This window comes from Tinamus guttatus, unplaced genomic scaffold (assembly GCF_059628265.1).
Source record: "Tinamus guttatus ecotype Peru unplaced genomic scaffold, ASM5962826v1 Tinamus_guttatus_pri_ptg000246l, whole genome shotgun sequence".
Taxonomy (NCBI): Eukaryota; Metazoa; Chordata; class Aves; order Tinamiformes; family Tinamidae; genus Tinamus; species Tinamus guttatus.
The window spans coordinates 8948865-8972548 of NW_028288780.1; the positions used below are offsets into that span (position 1 = coordinate 8948865).

The following is a 23684-nucleotide window of genomic DNA, read 5'->3' on the forward strand; positions in this document are numbered from 1 at the left end:
GGTTCTTCTGCTGCCTATTGTTTTTCATCTGCCTTAAAACAGAAGGTATTTGATCAAAAGTCAATGGGGAAAAAATTGTCTTACACACTGGTTCCTGCTGTGTTTCATCTACTGAAACGCTGTTGGATAGCATCCCATGGTGATAATATTCAACTGCTCTGTCATGCGCTTTTTAAATTGGCAGTTCCTGTGTTTCCTCTCTCAGGTAGCAGGAGGGTCTTGCTGGGCCCACAAGGGCACTATAGGTGAGGGCTTTGGCTCGCGCTGTGTGTCTAAAAGGCTTTGCACCCAGAGAAGCCGTGAGGAAGCCTGCAGCTGGGTGGACACCCTCTCCCAAACACCAGCGTGGCCCCCGTGCTCAGGTGACGCGGGGAGAGCTGCGCCTGCACCGGGGCCGAGGGGAGTGGAAGGGGGAGGCCAGCCACCGAGGTCAGAGCTTTACATGGCAACACATGGAATTTAATCACTGATGGATTTGGCTCAAACCACTGCAGGGTGGAATGAAAAGGGGGAGGCGAGAGCAGGAAGGCAGCAGAGAGCTTTTAGCTTGAGATCTGAAGAGAAAATAAGAAGGGAAGCGGAAATTTTCCGTTTTTTTTGAGTGCAAAGCTCCCTTTCTCGTTCCCATGAGCGATGCCGCTGCGGAGCCCCGCGCAGCGCTGCCCTCGCTGCAGCCGCTGGCTGCCGGCAGCGCGCGGGGCCGCTCGGGGTCAGGGACTCGCAGGCAGCGCCGGGCCGAGCCGCTTGCCCGGTGCTCGCCCAGGCAGGCCCTGAGCACCGACGCCGCGCGCCCGTCCCAGTGCCGGGGAGCACCTAGGGGCTCTTTTGGTCAGCTAATCTCCAAGCGTTTGTGGTGGTCCTTGAGCTCGGCTTGGCTGATTGTGTGCACCTTTCTGAGATGCCATTCTTCCTGGCAAGTCAACCATGGTCAAGTGGTTGACTTCTAAAGACCCAGTAAAAGGATACGGGCAAGTCCTTGCACCTGTAGCGTTAAAAGGGGTGACGTTCCCTTCCTGCCCACGCTTTGTTCTTGCACTGTTCTCTCAGACAGCTGCAATCTCCCAAGTGCTGTTTCAGGGAACGTAAGGGAACAAAGAATAGCTGGTTCATGCAAAGAGCTTTTCTAAGCAGTAATAGACAACGGGATCGGGTGGCTACAGCACTTTCATTCTGTTAAAAATGGATTGTGTGCCAGTTGCTTTACCTCTGTGGCCGCGGAAGTTTGGAGGAAGAAGGGAGCCTGGGAGGCAGAGCTGAAATACTTCACAGAAATGTGCTTCCGAGCACAGCCATACGGAGGCGAAGGCTCGGGTACATGTTTCCAATCGATTACATGAAAGGTTTGGCGCACTTTTGGAGGATTGGAGCACTTTTCTAGCCAAGCGCGGTGGCAGCGAGGAGCCCCCCGGGAGCAGGGAACAGGCTGTTCAGCATTTGCTCCTCACCAGCCGACGGCACCTGCAGCATTTGCCATCAGCGCCTGGTGCAGAGGCATTTTGGAAAGCAGCGAGGCAGCAGCAGAGCTTGAGGAAGCCGTGGGGGCAGAGCACACACACCGTCCTGCCTGCCCGTGTGGGAGAGATCCTGAAGATAGGTGTTGTGTCGGAGTGCGCCTGAGCACGCGGAGGTTGGGTAAGAAGTTTTCATGTCTTCTCTCTCCTTCCCCCTCTGGAAGCAGGAGTTGGTTTTAGCTGTTTTTGTTTCCACTTATGCACATTTCCATCCTCTCACCTATTCCAAAAGGCAGATGCGGATGCAGCAGGTCGGCTAACAAGTTTCATCCCCTTGCAATTTGGCTGCAAGATACCATATTTATTCTGCTGACAGATTTGGAATTTGGTGAGCTTTGCCCTTTTGCATCCAGGAAGAAAGCCCATATCTGTAGTTTTGATGGGGTTTGCTGGATGGAATATCTTTTTTCATTATGCATTATTTCTGTACAGCTCGTTCTGCTGTGGCCACTTACTGGGCATCTTGGAAGTTATTACTGTGGCTCTGAAGCTGCAGACCAGAAAGGCTGTTTAAAGAGCACACTTGAGCTGAATTATAGGCACAACTCCATTTTCTTCACTGCAGCATCCCTCTATACTTGTATCAAACTTGTGTTTTATACCTTTTATTTGAGTAGAGATTATTTGCCTTATTGGATCCTTACTTTTTATGAAAATGAACATTTTTTAATTTTAATTAGCCCCTTAGTGGCAGGAGGAGATCGTAACTTGGGAATTGTCATTTTTTAACGTTGTAGACTTCATTGTGGGGTTAAGTGAGGAGATGTTTATAACTTATCAGCTTCTTTCTCAGATACTGGAAGAATCTCCCCTAATGTAGAGTGTAGTTCACATTATGATAAAAGACAGAGATAAAAGAAAGCATAAGGAGCACGAAGGGACAACAGCATCCAGATCAAATATTGACAATCGTAAATGAAAAATGTAGAGATGGAATTACATGGACTTAAGGTCAGCAAGCCCCTGACTTTATTTGCTATATTTAAAGGAGGGATAAAATAAGAGAAATAAATTACCCTCCTTTTGAATTTCTCCACGATGGCTGGCAACTTCAGTGTAGATTCAGTATCATATAGTTTTCTGTTGGCATTAAATTCTTTCCCATGAAAATCTGGCTCTTAGGTGTTTTCAGGCTGGCTGTCTGGAAACCTAACATTTCCCTGTCTTTCATCAACCTGATAATTTGTTTGCTCATTTTGTAAACATACCTTTTCTTAAGATAACAGCGGCTTTTAAGATGGTGCAGGAGAGATGAGGATTTGCTTTTTCGGCGTGACTCGTTACATGCTGAGATGAGGGAAAGGCCAGCCCCAGCCGTTAGCTCTTTGGGATGATGTGAACAGCGAAGCGTGCGGGAAGGGGCAGCGTGAGCAGCCGCGCGCAGAGCCCTGTGAACGCTCAGCCCCGGGCGGGAGCCTCCACGGCAGCGCTCGGCTCCTTCCGGCGGGAGCGCGGCCTGGCCCTGTGGCAGGATCTGCAGCTCTGTCAAGCATCATCGCGAACACACGGATCCTGATTTTGCCTTCCCCAGCGCCAAGGAGGAGAGGTCTTTATCAGGGGAAGCTCATCAGCTGAGGAAGAGCAGTAACAGAGAATACGGAAAGATCTTTTCTTAATATTTTTACTGCAAAGTCATTTCCCTTTTCTTCAACTTTCTTGTCGTGTCACAAAATTGACGTGGTTTTAGTTGCTAGGCTGCAACATTGAGAAGACAGTTGTAACTCATTCCTTTTTCCCCATTGGCCTTGTTGGCAAGTGGTTTGCTTTGTTTTTGCTTATTGGGAGGCACGCGCTGCTAAGACCCAAAGCAGTGCATTGGCTGAATGAGGAGCGTATGAAGCTGTTGGCTTTACGTTATCTGACCGATACTGCTCTTTCTTGGTACCTTTTGGTTAGAAAAGTTCCTTTAGTGTCTTACACTGAAGGCTCCCCTTCATACAAGAGAGTTGGAAATAGGCTATGAGATCATTTTGAGAACTTTGGAAATAATCTTGCCTTTCTCTTATAAGAAATACACAGTCACTTAACAGCTTTGCTGGATCTTGCAAAGCATTTCCCTTCTCAAACCAGTTCTGCTGGATGCACATAAATGAGCCATAGAGGAGCTGTATGTGTTAAGATAATCTACTTTGATGGCAGATGTCCCTGATTAACTATTTCAAGCACATCCTTGCTGCCTAGTTTCCTTCTCTCTCGCTTCCTTGGAGATCATGCCAGGGAATGCAGTTTTCTCCGTGGTGCTGCTTTCTTGAGCATTTGCAATTCCCAACAATGACTTTTTCTGGTAATTGCTCCTTGATTTCACTGTTTCTCACATAACTCCCATCCCATTCTCCTCCTCTCAGGTATGTTTTCCCCTTTTTTTTCCTGTTTGGTTTTCCTATTCCTTTCTGCCCCTACCCACCGCGTTTCACACCTGTCTTTGGTGTGTGGGGTCTTTGCAACTCTAAGCCGTACAGCTGCACACCTTTTTCAGCAATCTTGGACAGTGTATGGCATCCAGGAAGAAATGCAAACCTCATTTATTTTTCTTCCCATGTTTCTTATTCTCTGCTTTATTCTTTTAGAGAAATTAAGTAAAAATCTCCCCCTGCCACTTGCTAAGCAGGGCTTCCTACTCTCTGTTCATGTCCCTGTAAATCTTTTTATATTTAGATCCCATAGAGTTACTTTCATGTTTTCTCAATGTGTTGCTTTATTGTTATATATTTTCACTTTTTTTTTTTTTTTTTTTTTTTTTTTTTTAAGTTCTTCTTAAACTAAGTGGTTGAGAACGGCCACGTTTCTCTGATGTAATTACTACAAAGACATCTAAAGCAGAATTATTGTCCATCTAGAGCTATTTGGAACATTTGCCCAGACTGAGGATTAAATCTTTGTGGGAAAATAGTTCTACTTATGTTTGGGCTCCCATACAGATACCGTTCTTTTGACTAAGTGGATCATGTTATATTTGATTAGTACAAATATTAAGGTTTCAGATCTTAGAAAAATAAAGCACCCTTCTGGTTTTCTAGGTGTTGGTGGTGAGGGGGACCACACACACATCCTCTCCCGTGTGTCACGGGCACTCCAGGCAGCATCTGTTACACTCAGGTCTGGCCTTTCTTCCAGAGTAGTAAATGAAACTTCAGTTTGGCTGCTGTTTTGAGAAATAAAGTTGTCAGGAATACAAATGTCAGCCCTTATCAGGGCTGCTCGGGCACACCCGACCAAGAGCAGCCGGGCCGGGTTCCTGCTCCTGCAGCAGCTTTCTCGTCCCACAGCTCTGGCTATACCAGGTGCAAACACGGCAAAAGCTACGATGCTCCTAGAGCCACTGACATCTTTTCAAATCACTTAATTGTGTATGAGGCCAAGTTTATTCCATTAGTAAATTCCATTAGTTTTGATGCCTAGAGATGAAGTATGTTGTTCCCTTCTCTGCTGAAGCATTGGGAAGGAGCTGTTGATAACAGGGGGACATGCACTTTGTGCTAGGGGCTTTCCAAACCCCCAAATCTGGTTGCTGCTCACAGACAACACAGACGTATGAATATGTATGGGGGAGGGAAATGGAAATTTGCTCTGTGCGATTTTTGCTGCTCGACTCGGTTTTCTGTGGAAATGCGGCAGTGTCATCGCTTTGTGTCGGTTTAAACGCCCCTTTAGAATAAGGTGTTTGAAAATAATAAACCTTACAGTGAAATCAGATCTGACCAATTTCAGTCATATACTAGTACTGCAAAATCCGTAGTTTGGGTAAAATCACTGCTTCCTTATCTATTATTGCACTCGGTTTAAATATCTTGCCAGCCCATTCAACTAGTGTTGAATTTTGCAACCGGTGTTGAATTTTTTCTACTTCTCTCAGTTGTGATGTGCTGTAGTGGAAAACTGGGGGACTGCGAAGGACCGGAGTAATTTTTCCTCATGGATGCAACTTTTTCTGAGCTTCTCTAAGTGTGAGGAAGGTGCATTTTTTAGAAGCTGAAGGAAAACTGTTTTGTAGCCTGCGTTTCTCTCTGCATGTGTAAGACGGCTGCTGTGCCCTGCCTGCTGCTCGTCTGAGTGCAGGGCCTTGCACTGGCACCTGCTTAGGTTAGATTGGTGCTTTTAAGGGTTTTTTTTTCTCATGTCTGTTGTGTTCTGCAGAATAAAAACAGCGAGAGCAGAGTGATACTCCATTGTAGGATGAATTCCCATCTTGGAAGTAGTGGGTGCCCAAAGGTGCAAGGTGCTTTGTAGTGAAATGTCAGGGGCAGCCTGCCCCCGTGGGCAACCTGGGTTAAATCCCGTTAATTGGAAGTTGTATGCAGTGCTGTAGTACAAACGTTAATAATAAACTGCCTGATTTGATTGTGTTACTCAGTGAGTTTCACCAGATAGTTTTGGTTCTGTGAAAAATATTTATTTGTTTATTTTTACAGTGACAACAAACATTCACCCCTTTGTGATTTAGCTGCAGTTATTTTGCTGTCTCATCTGGCTGTTTTGGGGTTTGCTCTGATGAGTTCAGATTTGTAGAGGCCAGAGACACAGGCTTTTTCTTTCTGCCTTCTTAAAACTGCTTTGTGAAGTTACATAATGATTTTGAATCTAAATAGAGCAAGAAGGTTTGTGTATAGAGGAAGGCTGAGAAAGAGTCGATGTATTTTTCTAAACTAGTGCTTGTCTGCTGCAACCATCGTTCTGGTATTCCTGGGAAAAAGAGAAGCTTGGCTCTTAGAGAAAATGGGCAGTTTAAGTGGGAAGGGACCGCTCTATAACACGGGGTCGTATTTACTGACAGCACAAGCGTGTGCCTTGCCTGTTCGCTCACGGGCTGCGGAAGTGTTAAAGATTACTGGTGAACTCTGAGGTCGGCGTTTTGCCGAAGCCGCACGGTGCCCGCGTAGCCGGCCGGGAGCTTCCCAGCCTGCCGAACCACGGGAACGGCCAAACCCGCCCCGCGTCGCAGGGTGCTGCCTCCTGGGATCGCCAGCCAGGTAGGGTGGAGGAATGGGGTAGCTCCCTCCTTGCTGCTGCGTTTCTGTTTCGCAGGATTCTTAATGGCCCCAGCTCTTTTATGTGCTTTGGCAAGAGCTGCACAGACTTTGTCACACAACTGGCGTTTTATTGAAGTGACTAAGCTGTGGCCAAGACTAAAGGAGCAGCATCGTGTAGTTTGCTTTGTTGGCCCTTTCAAAGGCAGCAATATTAATGAGGAGCGGCGAGAAATCCCACGAGGGCTCTGCCTGCTTGCTCAGTTCCCAGCTCGTGCCGTGGTTGCTCGTGCTGTCGCCTTGCTCTTTCCTTCGTGGTTTACCTCTAAATCCAGGTTCCTGGTTTTCTCGGGCACTTGTCATTGCTCGTCTCGCCCCACTCCTTCTCGCTCTTGCACAATCCCGCCTGCTGAAGTGCGCTCCTACGTCAGCGTGGCGCGAGTGCCAGCAGGGCTGTTGTCACGGCCCCGCTGTCCCCGTGCCACGGTTAGTGCCGTGTAATCATTACCTTGGTCTGGAGAGCGAAGGTGCTCCTGCTAAGTAAATGTTTACAAACACTGATGGAGGCTAACTTTAGGGACGGGAGAGAGAAGCACTGTTTAAAGCCTTGTTTCTCTTTTATTTATTTTAAAACAGAGCGCTGTGCCTAGGAGAGAAGCAGCCGATGAGTATTTTTCCTTCCCCCAGTTGTGATCAGAGGTAAGTGCCGAATCTTTTGACTTTCCATGGGCTTACGTCTCCAGGTTTGGGGAGGGAAAACCTCACTTAATGCCTTTTAAATGGTCTTGCGTCAAAATAAGAGGCGAAGAGTCGGGTGGAAGGAGGGAGCTGGATTTGTTTGGGGTGATGTGAAGCTGCCCTCCTCCGTCCTGGCCAAGGGTGCTTTGCAGGGGAAGCAGTTCCACGCTGCTTGTCTGCAGACACACAGACCTCAGTGTGAAGTGGCAGCAAGTTAATTTGGATCAGAAACAAATTTCTGATGCAACTCCTGGGTGAGATAGGGAAGAGTGTTTGCTTATTGCTAAATATTATTTCATTTAAATAGATTTACTACTTGCATAACTTGCGGGCAGTATTCAGGGCAATGTTGTTCAGTATCCATTAAGTGACTTTGAAAAGGAATGGGAAGGAAGTAGGCTAAAAGGCTTTTAGTTTCAGATTTTACTTTTCACAGAGTCTCTGACCCGTGCATAACAGCTGTAAGTTTCCTTTGGGGATGACTATATTTATGTTGCTCCCAGCATACTGGAACTGCATTCATGACTTATGCCCACAGGAAATATCATAAATGTAATTAAAAATAGAAATATTGGATTGGTTTTCTATGTTGAAGGGAGGGAGTCCTACTTTTTTTCCTCGGTTCTCTATGGATGAATAGTGAGGGAAGCAAGTTCTTAGTGTGTATTTGGGTAATGAACTGACTTATATACTCAGCCATAATCTAATGTAGCGGACAAGCACTGGTCCTGCCCAGGTGTCTGATGCAAAACTCAGAGATTTGGGCTTCTGTGACATTTATGGCTTCTAGGTGCTGCAATACTTTGAAAACCCCATTCTTGTGTTAAAGAGTGAAAGCTTTTACAGTGAGTGCTACAGAAGAGGGGTGATGTTGCCGTGTCCTGTCTCAGTGAAAGGTTCCTGCAGTCTTTGCTTGGGAATAGCAGATGACCTGGTCTTGCGTGTGTGTGTGCTGGAGAAGTCGGATCTGAAATACCCTATCACCAGAAGGCCTAGAGCGTTCCCGGTAGGAGAGTATCTCAGCTTGCTTCATATGAGCAGAGCTTTATGGTTTCAGCTATGCTGAAAATCAGAGGCAGGGGTGCACAGGAGAAGCACAGGGCAGTGCATTTCTTCTGCAGGAGGGCTGTCGGCTGCTCATTGCTGAGGGAAATTGCATACAGCTCGGGCTTGATGCTGAAACGCAGGGCGGGAAGGTGGATACGCTGAAACCAAGCTCTACTCCTGCTGCCGCTCTCTGCTTTCTCTCGATTCAGAGCTGAACCCCAACCCTAATTCTCCTGGGAAGTCATAGACCAGTGCTGCCGTTGGTCGGAGAGAGGATTTTTTCCAGCACAGGACGCTGCAGCCCCTGTTTTCCTTAGGCAGCCCTTTTCCAGCCCCGCTCGCACTGCAGCTGTTTTCTCTTTCACTCAACCCTAGCCATGATTTCTTCTGGAAATGTATAGACAAGGACCTCGGGCACTTGTCAGATAAAAGAATTTCAGAGGGTCAGAAAAGAAGTAGGACCTATGTAGTGTGTCCCTTCTTTCACGGGTCACTCTTTCAGTGAGATACAAATAGTAAATCTTGTCTCCTGTAACCTTTTTGGTGTCAACTGTACAGCTGCAATCTACAGAGACTAGTAAAGGAGCAAAAATAACTTGAAACACTACAAAGATTTTTGTACTAGTAATGAAGTATTATGGGAAACAGAGCGGTGATAGAAACCAGGAATATTTTTTGCAAACTCAAAAGTAGAAACAGAAAAAAATTATACAAAAATCTGAAATGGATTAGAATGGTCATAACGACCAAATCAGCATCCTGTTCAGATTGAATAGTTGTGTTATTCCATAGCTACTTTGTGTGGAAAAAGTATATTTATATTAAATGAGGAAATGAAGATACCATTAGTGGTATGTATTATATATTCTACTAATGTCCATGTATACTTGGACATCTCTCTCTATCAAAGCTAAACAGAAAATGGAGAATTATTTCAGGTATGGCCACAATAAACCTGATATGCAGCTAATCTCCTGCCACTGCACCTTTGGATTCATTGACACAAAGCCCAGGGAATAGGGGTAGAAAACAGAAATGCAGAAATGGTAGGCAAAATTACAGAGTTGACAGGAAAAAAAAAGTGGTATAAAAACAAAAGTTCTCTTAATCATTGTATATAATTACTCAAGTACAGAAGAAAAAAAAAACTTAAAAAGAGCCCATGACGTAGAATATATAGGCAAGTAGACCATGTAAAACCCATTTGATTTTACATGAAAGTAACGGTTTTGGAAACTGTAAATTGGCTTCACTAATTTAACAATGGACTTTGGCCTTTCTTTGGGCTTACCCATGATTAATTCAGTCATTGTTTTAGCAAAACTTTCATTTTTGTTGATAGTCTTTCAATGTCTCTTACAATAAGAGACCTATGTGAAGAATATTCCACAGTTAAATTACTAACGAAAGGGAGAGACAGTTCTAAGAATTTTTTATATAAGCTTTTATTTGCCTGTGCTAACATGATCTTGCAGTTCTATTCAGTCATAGCTGAAACAGAGGGACAAATTATTCCTCTTCTCTTCCATTATACTTTATCTTTTTCTCAGGTCCTACCTGTGTCTATTGCTTTGTCCTGCCAGTTGGATCCGTTAAACACTTGTCTGCCAACGTTTCTTTGTTCCTCGTCTCCTTGTCTGGGACAGGGTAGAGCAGCCAGTTCCTCTGGAACTTGTAGGATTGATCCAAGTTTATTAGTGAGCTCCTGTCATGCAGCATTTATGCCACAGAGACGAATTCCAGTTCTCAGACAGAATCTGGCCTTAAACATCTTAATTGGTTTATTGGCCTGAAGTTCAAGAGAACTGGCAAGTTAGGTGAAATTTTGCCAATTGTTATTTGCATAATTTTCAAGGCTCATCTGTTTCTGAGGATGAGCCTGTTGAATATTAAAGATGAATACATAAAAATATGTAAAAGATTATATATAAAGAGAGTTGTCTCAAATGGTAAGCACTTGTCAATATAAGGCACAGAAAAGGTTAGCCTGCATAGCAACATTTACTAATGCTGTTACCCTTTCCTGCACGCTCTCTCTAGCCCCAATTGTGCTTTGAGGATCTTCTAGGAGATGAAATTTGAACACTGTTGAACAAGAAATTAATTACAAAACAGAAGGGCATGACATAGGTCATGCCCTTAGCGTGCCCTAAGTGGAAGGGCACTTTCTGTCCTTTAAATGCATCATCTATTCGTCAATTGAATGGCTTATCTCTGGGCCTTGTCACCCTTCGTGCCATGCATGTAAATGAATATAGCCTTTTGGTGTGTTTAGTACATCAGGACCTTTCTTCTTACTTTAATGTGGAAATATAACTTGTTATCATTAAGTTTTCTACCACAAATGCATATACATATTCCTCCTTTCTTTCACCTTCTTCAGCAAAATGAAACTCAAGTCATGATTCATGTGCTTATATATTACAAAAACAGTATTAGTCTCTCAGGTTATATTTTCTGTGCCTGACATTAAAGTTATTGATGCATTAAAGGGCTAAGGCGTGGGCGAAACTGCCAAGACCTGTCCTAAAACCATGCTTAAATGCTTGGAAATCAACTTAGGTTGTGATTATGGAGAACTGGGAAGGCTTCCCAGAAAGCACCTGTCCGTTCCTTAGTCAGAAGAGATGAATCTTGTTTCCAATTGCATTTAAATCCATCCCTGCAGCCCTGATGCCCCAGCTGCAAGGACCAGCTGTCCCTACAGGAAGGTGAGTTGGGGACAACCCCAGCACAGGCGATGTCTTCTCTGATGGACACTGTCCCATGTGGCCTGGTCAGTGCTGGTAGCAAGGTCTGTGGAGCCCCAAGCAGGGCAAGTGGTGAAACAGGCCTGGGGCCATCCAGAGAGTTGGTCACAAGGAGCTGGGGCTAGAGGCAGGGCTGGAGATGAAGCTACAGCATCCACATGGAGAGTCATTTTGGGAGCCACAGTCCAAGGTCCGCTCGGGAGGCAGGGCTGAGCAGGAGGCATCCCTGGAGGGATGACCGAAGGCTGGGGGCTGAGTTGAAATGGGGCTCCTGGGCCCTAGGATGGTGGAGGCCCCAAGCGGAGCCTGGTCAGGGCCATAAAGGCTGCTGGTGACCTTGGGGCCCTGCCACCTGCAGTCACTTAACGAGACAGATGAAAGAGGGGAGAGGCTGCCTGCTCTGAACCCCGATACCCCTCGAGTTCTGGTGCAATGACACGTGCCCGTAACATAGCCTCTCTGGTTCTCTGAACAGGAGGAAAAGAGTTTCCCATCATATGAATCTCTTAGAAAGCCCAGAAATTGTTGTTGTCGTCTCAAAAAGACACTATTCCAAACAACATGGATGGTGTCTCGCTTGTCAACTGATCTGAGAGACAGAGGTATATTTTTAGGAGTACAAACCTTTAATATTTTTTTCCCTTAATCCCATAGGCAGCTACATCTAAACCTCCTAAGATCCAGTCTGTTGTCTGTTTCAGTGGCAGGTCAAAAAAGCTAATGTGACATATTTGTCTTTGACTTGAATTTCAGGTAGGGTAGATTTCACTGTTGGCAAGATTCAGACCAGCTAGAAATCTAAATCTGCTGCAAAGAAAATGTGCTTTTTAGATTCAACAGGTTGTACCTTGGACTGCCTGAAGGCCACTTCTTTCCCCTGCCCTCAATTGTGGCTGCATTTGTGTGGCTTGTTAGGGGAGATTTATACTGGGAAGCTGTTCCTGTGTTAGCAAGCAAATATTGAAGGATGTTGGGATAAATGCTTGTTTCAATCCTCAGTCTTTCCTATGGCTCCTGAAGAGGATGAGCTTTTTTTTCCTCTTCCCTCAGTGACCCCCAGAAAAGTCAGTTTGTACCCAAATATTTTTTTCCAGAAAACTAAGGTAATCTAGATTCCTACTACCAGTACTAAGTGGAGGAAGGATAGAAGAGGCTGAAAAGAATTCTGTTTTTTGGGATGCTTAGTAGGTGTTAAAGAGTCCCTCAATAGGGACCTGCAGAGGAAGGCGAGGTGGGAGATGGTCCTTCAGTGTTGCCAGAGACATAAATCCTTGGGGGCAGATCTGAAAAGGGGACAAATGAAACAACTTCAGGGGGAATGTAGGAAGAGGTGATGTCTTTCACATATCACCTTTTATATCAGTTTTAAGATCAAACTGATGTCTAAAAATTTAGCATTTATCATATAGGCAGAGATGCAGGTATGAAAACTGGCCTTCATCTTTATCTGTGAGCATAAAAGAGGTGCGAAAGGGGTCTTCTCTTTCCTAGTGTTTTTCAAAATAAATTTGTGTGCAAATACGTTTGGTGTTTGCTGTCCCCAGAGAGCGTTGCAAAATCTGTGGTGCTGGCTGCCGCGTGTCCTGTTCGTTGTCTCTGCCCGCACCGTGGTGTAAAGTGAAGCGAATCAATGAAACGGGGGAAAAATTGGGGGAAGGGCTCGGTGCACAGAGGAGCCTTGTGTGCAATGGAGGCTAAAGAGCTGGGTGAGAAATTCTTGTCTGGCACGTTGCTGTAAATTGTGCTAGATTTGTTACGTGTTTCTGTCTGGAGGTTGCGGATCGCTCGGGGACGGCGCTATCAGCGCGGCTCTGCCGCGGAGCTTTGCGCAGCGGGAGCCGGGCCTGACCGAGAGGATATTTCCAAGAATGTAAACTGAACAGACGGGCGCCTTGCTCTGCGTTGCTTGTTCAAGAACCATTTAGGCCTGTTCATGTCACAGATGCAACCAATGTTAATACGGTCTTAAAGCTGAGGAATTTTGAAAATTGTACAACAAAAAAGCTTATGTCTGGCCATCTGGCACGGCACAGTGTGGCGTGGCCTGGCCTGGCACAGTGTGGCATTAAAAATCTCTCTTATTCATTTGAAGCCACTTTCGAGGTTCAAGTGAATACTTTGCAGTATAGCTCAATAAATGTCAGAGACGTCTCGGGGAGGATTAGCAGGTTTCTGTGGGGTAGGAAGTTAGGACTCCAGTAGATTTACTTGGACAGACAGGATTTTGCTCCCTTTTTATTTAACTTTTCAAGATTGGATTATCCAAAAACTAAGGCCATTTACTTGAAACATTATTTACCTTGCTGCTCATGTACCCTTTTAAGCTACTGAAATAGAGCCTATCGAGAGGATTGCGGCTAAGCAACATCTTAGGAATTATGCCATTACACAGTGTGACTCTAGTGAACCAGAGAAAATATTGCAAAGACTCGTATGATTTTTGTACCAACTACAACTCTTAATTTAAGTATAGAATAGTCCCTTTGCTTTCTCATAATAGTAGTTTCTGTTTTTCAGCTGGCTTTTGCAGAGACTCTAAAGCAGGTTGTAAGTATTAGAAACAGAGGAAACAAAGATACAGGCTGGTCCAGAAATGCCATAATGTGAACATGATTTCAAGGTAGTGCCAGAAGAGAGACTTCTGTTTCAATCGTGATAAACCATTTTGTGTTTGCTCTAATTTTCTTGGACATTACCCTAATGAAAGTTATTTTCAGAGCCTATTTTAATTCATGGATCTGCAAAAATTTTCCAAAAAGATGTTGATAGCTGTACAGTGAATTAAACCTACTGATGATTGGCTTGATTTTCCTGGTGAGCTTTCATCAGAGCCCTTAGAAGCAGCCTGCTGATCCTGGTGGAAAACCACTTCTGTAAAACTGTGTAGTTCCAGGGCTGCACCTTGGCTCGCTCTGCAGTGCTGAAAGTGCGTTGATCACTGAGCACAAACATCCCGTAACGGTGTCAGAAGGGCCCCTCTAGCGCACACAGCCTGCAAAGGGGTCGTTGCAGAGACTTCACGGTGCTCCAGATCTTCACGACAGAAGGGCTCGTGTGCTCGTTGGCAGCGACCTGCAGGATTTCCCCCTTTATTTCCAGTGCTCTGTGGGTGCAGCGCTGGAGCTGCGTAGGTAGGACTAGCTGTTTGGGAAGATACCATTGAGATCTCACTGCACCTACCCGCGGCTGTGCAAGCCTCTCAGTGACACTTACCTGGCAGGAAGCTTCTCTCATAAATATATATATGTCTTTTTTTTCTGAGGGGAGAAGTGGAGGTTAGGGTGGTTTGGGCAGGGAGGATGGGGGAGAAGAGTCCTAGCTTTGGAGAGAGATACTGAAGTTTGGACTTTAGGCAGTGAGCAAAAGTTAATCGTTTCCCTATATGTGGAGCAACAGTAATTCCGTCTGTGTTCTCCAGCTGAGCACATTTGAAAAGACTATCAGCAAGTGTCCAGTAATCCTCAATCCTCTGTAAAACTTCGGAGATTGGAGGAAAATGTGCTTTGTGTCTGATGAAAACTGGTCAAGAAAACCTCAGTTACTCTAAAAATTAGTCCTAACTTCCTGTGAGTCAAGATTTTCTGTTTTCTTTGTGATTAGTGGAGTATTGAGAGATTTCTAAAATCTGTGTTTTGCAGCTTGAATGGAAATTATTTGTTTACTGGCATAGATGGCCACCAGAAGCTAAAAATTTAAATAGTTTTAGGTTAAGTGTAAACAAAAAAATCTTGTCACCATCATCCCTCTGCAGTGGACAGAGTAGGGAGGCTTGGAGCCTTGCAGAGCTGCCTTGTAGCCTGACACGTCGGGTTTTTTTAAGAGGAGGCACAACTATTTTGTCTATCAGATGTGGATCCCACAGTTTTAGGAGGCGCTCTGTTCAACTTCCTTGTTTGTATTTTTTGAGGTAGAGTGATGGATGCAGCACTGATTCTTTGCATGTAATCCCTATCTGCAAATCATCTTTTATTCACCATTTAGCAAAAAATACCTTCATGTATATGTATTTTTCTTTCTGAAAGACTTCAGTGCTCTTTTCAGTTTTAATATTAAAGACATGAATACTCTGTTATGTTCCTGAAATGTATTTTCCAGGATGAAACAACACTGAGCAAATCTTTGTCCATTACAGGACATGAAGAATACATAGCAACAGATCCATTGTGGGTTGGGTTTATTGTTAATTTAGTAGGGGAATGATCTGAGCATAATAAACAATTTAAACCGTTTTCTCCCTTAGCTTCATTGTTCGCATCCTGTCAGCCATGAGGCAAAAAAAAGAACGATTTTTAAAGACAGACAGGAGATTTACTGCAGCTCCCTGGTCAGTTTGACTGAGAGATGCTAGGCATACTGCAAAAGCAGGTTAAAAATATATATATAGGTAACCCCAGGAGTCTAATAATTGGCTCTTGTTTCCGTTTTTCTTTTTAGCTTGTTAGTGTCAGGAGAGTATTTTTAAAAGGTGCTTTCTTTGCCTTACAGTAGAGGCAGCAGCTAAATGAATCAGAGCCAGGCCTCTTGCAAAGCTTTCTAATATCCTGTGACATTCTGTTGCGTTCGGTTTTCAACATCTTGTTGCAGAAGTGTTTGCCGTGCGCTGTCAGCTCCTGTTAAAACAACTCCCGTAGAAATGTGTGCCAGTGTGTCATCCCGCCTGCAAACCCGCTGCTGCCGGGCGCGGGCTGCGGGGGACGCAGCGCGGAGCGCGGCCGCTGGCCCCGCGCTGCCTCCGCTTCCCAGCGCCGTTCTGCGCAGAGGAGCCTCTCGTACCCGTGTTTCAGGGCTTCAAGCAGGGCTCTGCTGCCCCACCACCAGCCACGTGTAGATGGGCACTGGACACACTCTCCGATTTGGGTATTTGGTGTTCTGGCATGGTCGTGTACTATTTTTGCAGCATAAGAAAGTGGGTTTTTTGTGCCCACGTGCAGACTAATGCCTGTTCCAGGACTGCAGCGGCAGCGCCTCGGTGTGTGTACTTAGCTTTTGCTTTGGCTTGGCTCTTTCTCCTGGTAATGAGATCAGTTCCCAGAGCGAAACTGAGCCGCAGCAGGGCAAGAGAAGCAATTCACTGCTGCTGCATACATTTGCCGAGGGTAGTTTCTCTCATCTTGTCAGCTCCGTGTCTGAAGGCAACCACAAACCTGTGACAGCCTCCAAAGCCTCGGTCGGGGTGCCCGGGGGCGGCAGGCGCCGTCCGCGCGGGTCCTTCCTCCCCTCTCCCGCTGCCTCCCCTTCCGTCGCGCTGCCCCCCCTCCCTCTACCTTGTGGATGTGGTTTCTGAGCTGTGCCTCTCCCTGGCGCTACCTCTGCTTTCCCTCTGGATCCTCTTTTCTCCGAACAAAAGGAGACCTTGTTGCCCGCGGTGCAGCACCTGCCCGTGCTGTCACCGGAGGCAGGGGGAGCGGGGGGCTCGGCATCCCGGAGCTGCTTCCGTCGCTCGCTGGAGATGAGATGCCTTTGAAGCGCTGCCAGATGCCGCTGTGCGCGGCGCGAAGGGAGCTGCCGCCGTGAGGAGAGGCGGCGAGGGCACGGAGCGAAGCCGCGCGCCCGCCCTGCAGGAGCGCCGCGAACCTGCCGCGCGCCGGCGTTCCCTGAACGCTGCTCCCTGCCTTCCTCTGCACGCTGGTACCCTCACTTTTCTCCCTGGGATTTGCGAGAGCAACATGGAAGTGTTTCAGACAGGAGCTGCAGGACAAGACGGTCGCTGGGAAGAGCAGGGCTGTGCTTGTGGGCCATCCATGCGGGACCGCGCGTTGCCCACCGCCCACCTGTAGCTGCAGTGTGTTAGCTCGACACGGCTTGCTGTGCTCAGCAGTGATGTCTGCTTTTTGGTGTGAATTTATTTACATTTTTCTATTTGTCTGCACTTAAAATTCCAGCATCCTTATGGTTCACAAAATGATGTGAGAGATTTTGGTGACACCGAGGGAAGCGACGGCAGCCCCTGCTGCCTGTAACGGTTCAGCCACCTACCAGCTGTGCAGCCCAGCTGCCCTTTGCAGGGTTGGCCAGCTCACCTCATACATGATTTTTGTGAAGAGCTTTTCTATTCTTCCTTGCTTTCCCTTTGGCTCCATACATTTCCTTGGGCTGTTGACTGTCAGAGCTGTCAGACCGGACCCCTTTTGGGAGAGTACTTCACTGGAAGACATGGCTTTTAAAGGTAGGAAATCTGAATCTGCGTGTTTATCTGTGCTGTTCCTTACCTGAATGCTACCCTTCAGTAAGTACAAGAAAACATCATTTTTTGTGCGCTGGTGTTTGACTGTTTAACAAGTCATCGTCTGCAAGGACGGCAGGTTTGAGTGGCGGCTGCAGGGGCTCTCCGCAGCGATCGCGTTAGGCAGCGCTAAGGGGACTTCGCAGGGCTCGTGCCTAGCACTGAGGTGCCTGCTGCCTTCCTCGCTCATTGCACTCTACCATAGTTCCCTCTCCTCCTCCTCCTCCTCCCTCTGCTCTCCCTTTCCCTTCCCGATAGGATGTCTCTGCATTTGGCCTTACTGCTAGGTTGAATTCAGGTTCTAAATGCGCCGGTGGAAAGAGGAAATCTGTCCCTGAGGAGCGGGAGGCTCCCAAACGTGCTTGAGCAGTGCAAGGCAGCTGGTTATAAACGCACGCCTGCTCCCAGGCTGCTGCTCACGCGGCACTATAAATAGGTGCTGCCCTGACCCTCCCCAGTCAGTCACTGCGTTTCTCGGGTATCTGATCATTTGGATCATGAACAGATATCGGCACTATTGGTAACTGATGAAATCATTGCAAAGATTAGAATTGTTACGTATGGAAAATTAAAAAAAAAAAAAAATAGACCATGTCTTTTCTGTTCCCTGAGTAGTAATGATTCTGATGGTTTCTCATATAGCAATCTAAATTCTCATTTTCGTAAGAACAAAGCTAGTTGTGTTAATATTTAAAGTCTTGAAAGCTTTGAAATAGATTTTTTAAAGCAATCCTTTCTTTTTTTTTTTTCTTCACCACAAACTAGTAAAAGAGCCTTTGGGTGGCAGTGGGATTGGGATTTCAGTTCTGAGGTTTTTTTGAAAACAAATTTCATTTGGAACTTTTTTTTTGGTCAGTAAGAAATTTCCTGATCCTCCATCTGCGATGCAGCTGCCGTTCTCCTGGTACCTTAAACACATTTTGGGGCCTTAAAAATATGCTTTGATTAATTAGTCAAGTTATGCAGATAGTTCTGATGCTTCCGCAATATGGCAAGGATTGCAGTTGTAAAAGGCAAGAGCTTGGCGCAGAGCACAGATCAGGAACTTCTCACAGGGCCTCTTCTCTTAAGAGGCTTGGCTTTTTGCTCCTATTTTCTGTTGTTTTTAAGCAGTCAGATGGATATGCTGCTTTGTAAATAACTGTGTAAATGTAACTCCTGCTGACTACCACCTTCCCTCTCTGATGTGGCTGTGTGGAACAAGAGACATGATTCTCAATTCCCTCCTCTGTCCTTCACTCCTCAGCTTCAGCTCTTAAAGGACGGCGAAGGGTGCTGTTCTCTGTTAAGTGATGTGTTACATTTTGGGTTATTTAAAATTGCAAGGAATTTCTTTCCTCTTCACAGTACTGTTAAGACCTGTCCCTAAATTCAAGAATCTCAAAGCAGTAACGTGGAAGTACATGTTGCCAGGGGAGTTTAACTTGACACACAGGGCTTAAATAACACATCAAAGGTGATATGCTGGTAACTCCAGGACTCATGGGTCTTTCTTCACCGTTGTAATCTTCACTCAAGCTGTTATATGGCTTTGAATATTTGAAATAAATGACTATAAAAATACAAATAATCTTTCACTGAAAATGTCCTCCATTGTTTTAAACCATCCAGAAACGATGCGTCAGCCCTGTTGCCTTCCCCGCCTTCCCAGCAGCGTGCCGAACGCAGGGCCTGCGTGGGGCTCGTGCCGTTAGCGCCGCTGCGGTCCCTCGCGCTGAGGCACCGCGTCGTGCGCTCAGCAGAGGGTCGTGGCTCGCCAGAGGCGTTTCGTGAACGCGTGCGGCCGTCGGCCCGAAGCCCGGTGCGGGTACCGGTGTGCGACACGCACGGCTCTGCGGTCACGTTTCTTCCCGCACAGCCGTCCCCTGCTCGCGAGGCCCCACGTGTCACCTGTGACTACCCCGTGCTTGTCCTCGGTGGGGGCTGTTTGCTGGTGGTGCTTCCTCACAGTCACCCCCTGCAGCTGAAGCTCTCCAGTCTGTTTGAAAACTGGGATCCTCATCTTAGTCTCTTGAGCAGACTCTTAAATAAGGGTCAATAGGCTTGTTTCAAGAGAGGCAATTGGTAGTGCTCATGTATAAAAAATGTTGTTGGGTTGCTAGAAAAGACGAGGAGGAAGCAGTTGCAAAGGAAAGTCTGCAAACTGAGCTTACTTACACGCATCAGGATGAGCCCAGGCATGAAGCAAATGGAGAACTCGGAGCTCTTCATTATCTAATACTCCCTTAGGGCAATAACAAACTCGCTATAGAGCCAGCACAGCTCTAAAGCACGAGGGCTGGCAGGGAGCGAGCACGCTTTGTTCTCAGAATACCACCGCTACGGGAATGTCTCGCTATGTGTTGAAGCCATCTTTAATACAAAATATTCCTCTAAGGTTTCTGTTTCTGTTGCTTACTGCTTTGGAAGTTGCTTTAAATCCAGTGCAGTGCCTTTTTCCAAACGGAAGGTTGTAAAGTTAGGTGTCGTGCAATGAAGGAATCCCAGGCATGCTTTTTCACATCTCTCTCATATGAACTGAGACTGTGTCTCCTATTTCCCTTTCAGACCCGGAAAAAAAAAAAAAAAACAGAGAAGCCAGCCTGTCTTTTTGCTTTAGTTTTCTGTGGCTTCCAGCCACTTTCTGGTACTTGGTGGCTACTGCATGTTGTGTGCTTCATTTCAAAGTAGGTCATCATTTTTACACTGCAAATTCAAGTGCAGAATGTGTTTTTTTTCCAATGCCAAATGTTTATCCCAGGAGCGAAAAGGAGAGCAGATAGGAGAGACCTGCAGTGTCCCCCACTGTTTTAACTGTTCTGTTTTGGATTTCCCCAGGGAACAGGATGGGGCTATGCAAGGTGAGGAGCCTCTTCTCACATGGTAGGGTAGTTAGGGTTCAGTGTGTGAGTATTAAATTGGTTGAATGGCATCAGCCTATTTAGGATCCTGAAGGAAAGCATCTTCTCTCTGGAGGAGAAAAAAAAAAGGTAGAGGATCTGCTCTTGTTTGTATTCTTAGTGTTTGCAAAGTCCAAAGTGATTCTTCTTATAGGCAGTTTGATCTAGAATAAATGCGCTCTTCTTCCTGCTTCACAATAAATTAAATGCCATTGCCAGTAGTTTAACCTCTGAGGTGGCCCTGGTTGAATGAGCACAGTTCCAGTGTTTGATACAAATAGAGGCAGTAAAGGAAGAAATAAAGAAAGAAAGAAATGTAGGAGAGCTTGGCAAATACAGTGGAGAAGAATTCTCCCCATTTTCATGGAATGTCCTCTATGCTGTGGGCAAACAAAAGCCAAGTTACAATCTCTCTTTTTTTTGTGCTAGAGGATCTGTCCCATATCTTGTTTTCTGGCAAGTTCACAGCAGAGCAGTAAGCAATGGCAGTCTCCCCTTTATCACTGTTTTGAAGTTCGTGCTCTACATAGGTAATGTTTGAGTGACAACTCATTCTAATACAGTCCTGAGCATCCAAAAGTGCTGGGCATAGTTGCTCTGTGTGACATTATTTGCTTTTTGCAGGTGGGATTCGGGAAACATCTAAGCGCATCAGGTTAAAGTTGGACCAAGGAGCAAAGGGGAAGCTGAAGATTTTAGTATTCCATCCTGTCTTGTCTCCTCAGCTGTGATAATGCTGCTCTTCCTTTTCTCCCTTCTCTAACTCTTTCAGGAGAAAGAGAAGCCAAAATCTGCCCTGAAGTTCCTCTGGGAACCTCTACTTCCAGATGTTGCTTTCCTGAAACAGGAGATCTCGCTTCCAGCTCCACTGCGGAGTCTCCCTCTCCATATATGCGGGAAAACCTGTCCCTGGATGAGAGAATGAAAGGGGCTCCTCAGTGTACGTGCGCAGGCAGCAGTTAGGAAGCAGCCCCCCACTCTCCTCCCGGGAGGAGCTCACGGAGAGGAGCATATGGCTTCCTGACCCCTTCTCACGCCTCCTGGCACCGCCTGGATAGAGTCATCAGCTCCTGCTGCCAAAGGGCTGCCCCTCGGAGCCGGGGCGGCGGGGGTTGGAAATGAGAGCTGCAGCGGGAGGCTTCCCGGAGCGGGAATTACCGATGCATTTGTCAAATTGACAGCCCAGGGTGGCCGAGGAGGAGGGGGACGTGCACATCTGTTCTCGTGCCACCAGGGATGCTGGCGAACGTGCGTGCTCGCCCGAGGAGGAGCTACAGGCCGCAATGGGGGCAAAAATAGGCATAAAAGCACTGGGTGAGATTACTACAATGCAGGTATCCAGATGCCAGCAGGTTTTCTTGAATGAAGACCTTCCTTAACTCTTCCCATCACAGGTATTTTGCAAGCTGCTAATGCCTTGGAGGAATGGGGTATAGACCCTATGAGGACAATGAAAGCTTTTCAGATTAGCACAAAAACACAGGCCGGGTTTTGTAATGAAGACTGAGTTTTACAGCTCAAGCAGAGGCTTCATTTCTACGCTGTGTGTGAAAACAGCAAATGCCTTCCAAAAAGCTGTAGTGCTTACATTCCAGCTACCAAATTAATTATGTGAGAATTATAAGTAGACCAAATAATTAGTGTTTAAATTAGTTTGTGCATTTGATTTTAAAATCAGTGTTTAAAACTTTTGAAGATGTTTAGCATTGGGCGTATTTTTAGTAACATAATTATAGGTTCTTCAAAGTTGCTGTCTAGCTCGTAATGATTTAATTCTTGTGTTTTGGCTGCACTGAAGAAGATGAGATTGAGAGTTTGGCCATACAAACTACCTTTACTCTCCCCATTGCAGCCATGTTGAGCAGAAAACAAAGAAAAGATCTGTCTGAAAGTATAGCATTAGTCTCCTCTGGGGATAGTAAAAAACATTATTTATTTATCGTGTTGCTGCAAAGTCCAGTGTGAATGCCTGAGATGTGATCGTTTGTCTCCCATCCTTACTGTGCACAGGATTTCAGTATTAAGTGATCTGAGAACTACAAACTGTCTATTGCGTTACTGTTTGCACATTTGGACTTTAGATTTCAACATTAATCATGAAATTTAATCGTCTATAACATTTTATTGTGAGTATTCTGTAAGTTATCTGATCTATGTTCTCCACCACTGCACTCGTCTAATACTACCTCTCGTGGGGGGAAATGGCCTGCAATTGCCCTGCCCTGCAGTCTTACCTGCTGCAGTAACGTAGTGAAGGCAGCTTTCCTGCCAAGTCTCTGCATGCCCTTCCCTCACGTGCCTCCCTCTGGACGAGGACACCGGTGAGTGCAGCTGGACAGTCTGTACGAGCCGCTCTTCCGTCAGTATTAAATATATAAGCTCTAAGCGTGCTCGTGTGCTGCTGCTGGGAACTCATCTTTGAAGATGAGATGTTAAGCCTTTTACTTCCTGCTTCTTTTGATTACTAAGTAACTCGTGGGTTTTTTAAAGGCAGGCGGGCTAGATGGAAAGTCTAGGGCAAATTTGGTCTTTAGGCACCATGTTTCAACCTCCTTAAGCAATGCGAGCTGTCATTTTCTCCTACTCCCCTCTGACTCCCTGTGCACTACTCCCTTCATCTCCTCCTACTACTCTCAGCTTTGCATTTGGTTTCATGCTGCCTCCTGTTCCTGGAACAATCTCCAAGTCTCTGCTGCCACATTCACCCTCCTTTCTCTCCTCTTGCGAACCTGTTTCTCCCAGCAATCATTTCTAAGTTGTTTACTTGACTAATTATCTGTCTGTGCACTTGCTTTCATGTATTTGTTGTTTTGGATCGTGTTTCTTATGTGAGATGGTGCATATTGCAGTGTAAGGAGTGTATTGCCAGGGTTTTGTTGAGCACTGTTTGCATTAGTTCTTTGTACAATGATTAGTAATAAATTCTGCCCACTGTTTTGAGTGCAGAATTTATCATTAAGTTCACTGTTTTCTGCATGCTATTAAAGAGTCTTTTTATTTTATCTTAAGGTAATTGCTGGACTGTGAAAATCAGTGTCTGTACAGCAAGGCCCATAAGGTAGCTTGTCAGTATAGGTGTTTTAGTCAATTTGGATGGTGTAGTGGTGGCAAACAAATCTGGTACTTGGTAATGTTGCTATCATTGCACAGCACAACTACTGTTTTTTAGCATAGACCAGCTCTTGGTGGCATGTGTGGGGATGTATGTGCTTACCATTTATGAAGCTCCTTGGTGCCTGTGTTTGTGGAATAGGTCTTACCATGCAAACACTTGCAGAAAAGCACAGGGAGATAACTGCTCTGCTGCCCACAACCCATGTTTGGCACCTTAAAATTTCAGCACCCAGATCCTTTTGTCTTCAGTCGCAGCCTCTGAATGCTCGAGCTTTCCTGACCAAGAAAACTTCAGTATTAACAGAGCGCTGATCCGATTGCAAGTAAGGCTGCTTTTGTTCCTGGTTTGCCTGTTCTGTTAATTAGGAGGTTAATGAGGTCCTGGGCTTATCCTTGCCTGTGTGAAGGAATATTTAAAAGATGCAACTTTGTAGTAGAAAAGAAAATCTACTTGTAAT

The 23684-nt window shown here is 45.8% G+C and overlaps 1 protein-coding gene across 1 annotated transcript in view; it reads left to right on the forward strand.

The window, feature by feature from the left end:
• Positions 1-23684, forward strand: part of LOC148594446 (uncharacterized) — an 88449-nt gene that overhangs the window by 57050 nt on the left and 7715 nt on the right. The window contains exon 4 of the mRNA XM_088526475.1: positions 7112-7174. Coding sequence (XP_088382601.1) covers positions 7112-7174 — 63 coding nt within the window. The remainder of the gene's footprint in view (positions 1-7111; positions 7175-23684) is intronic.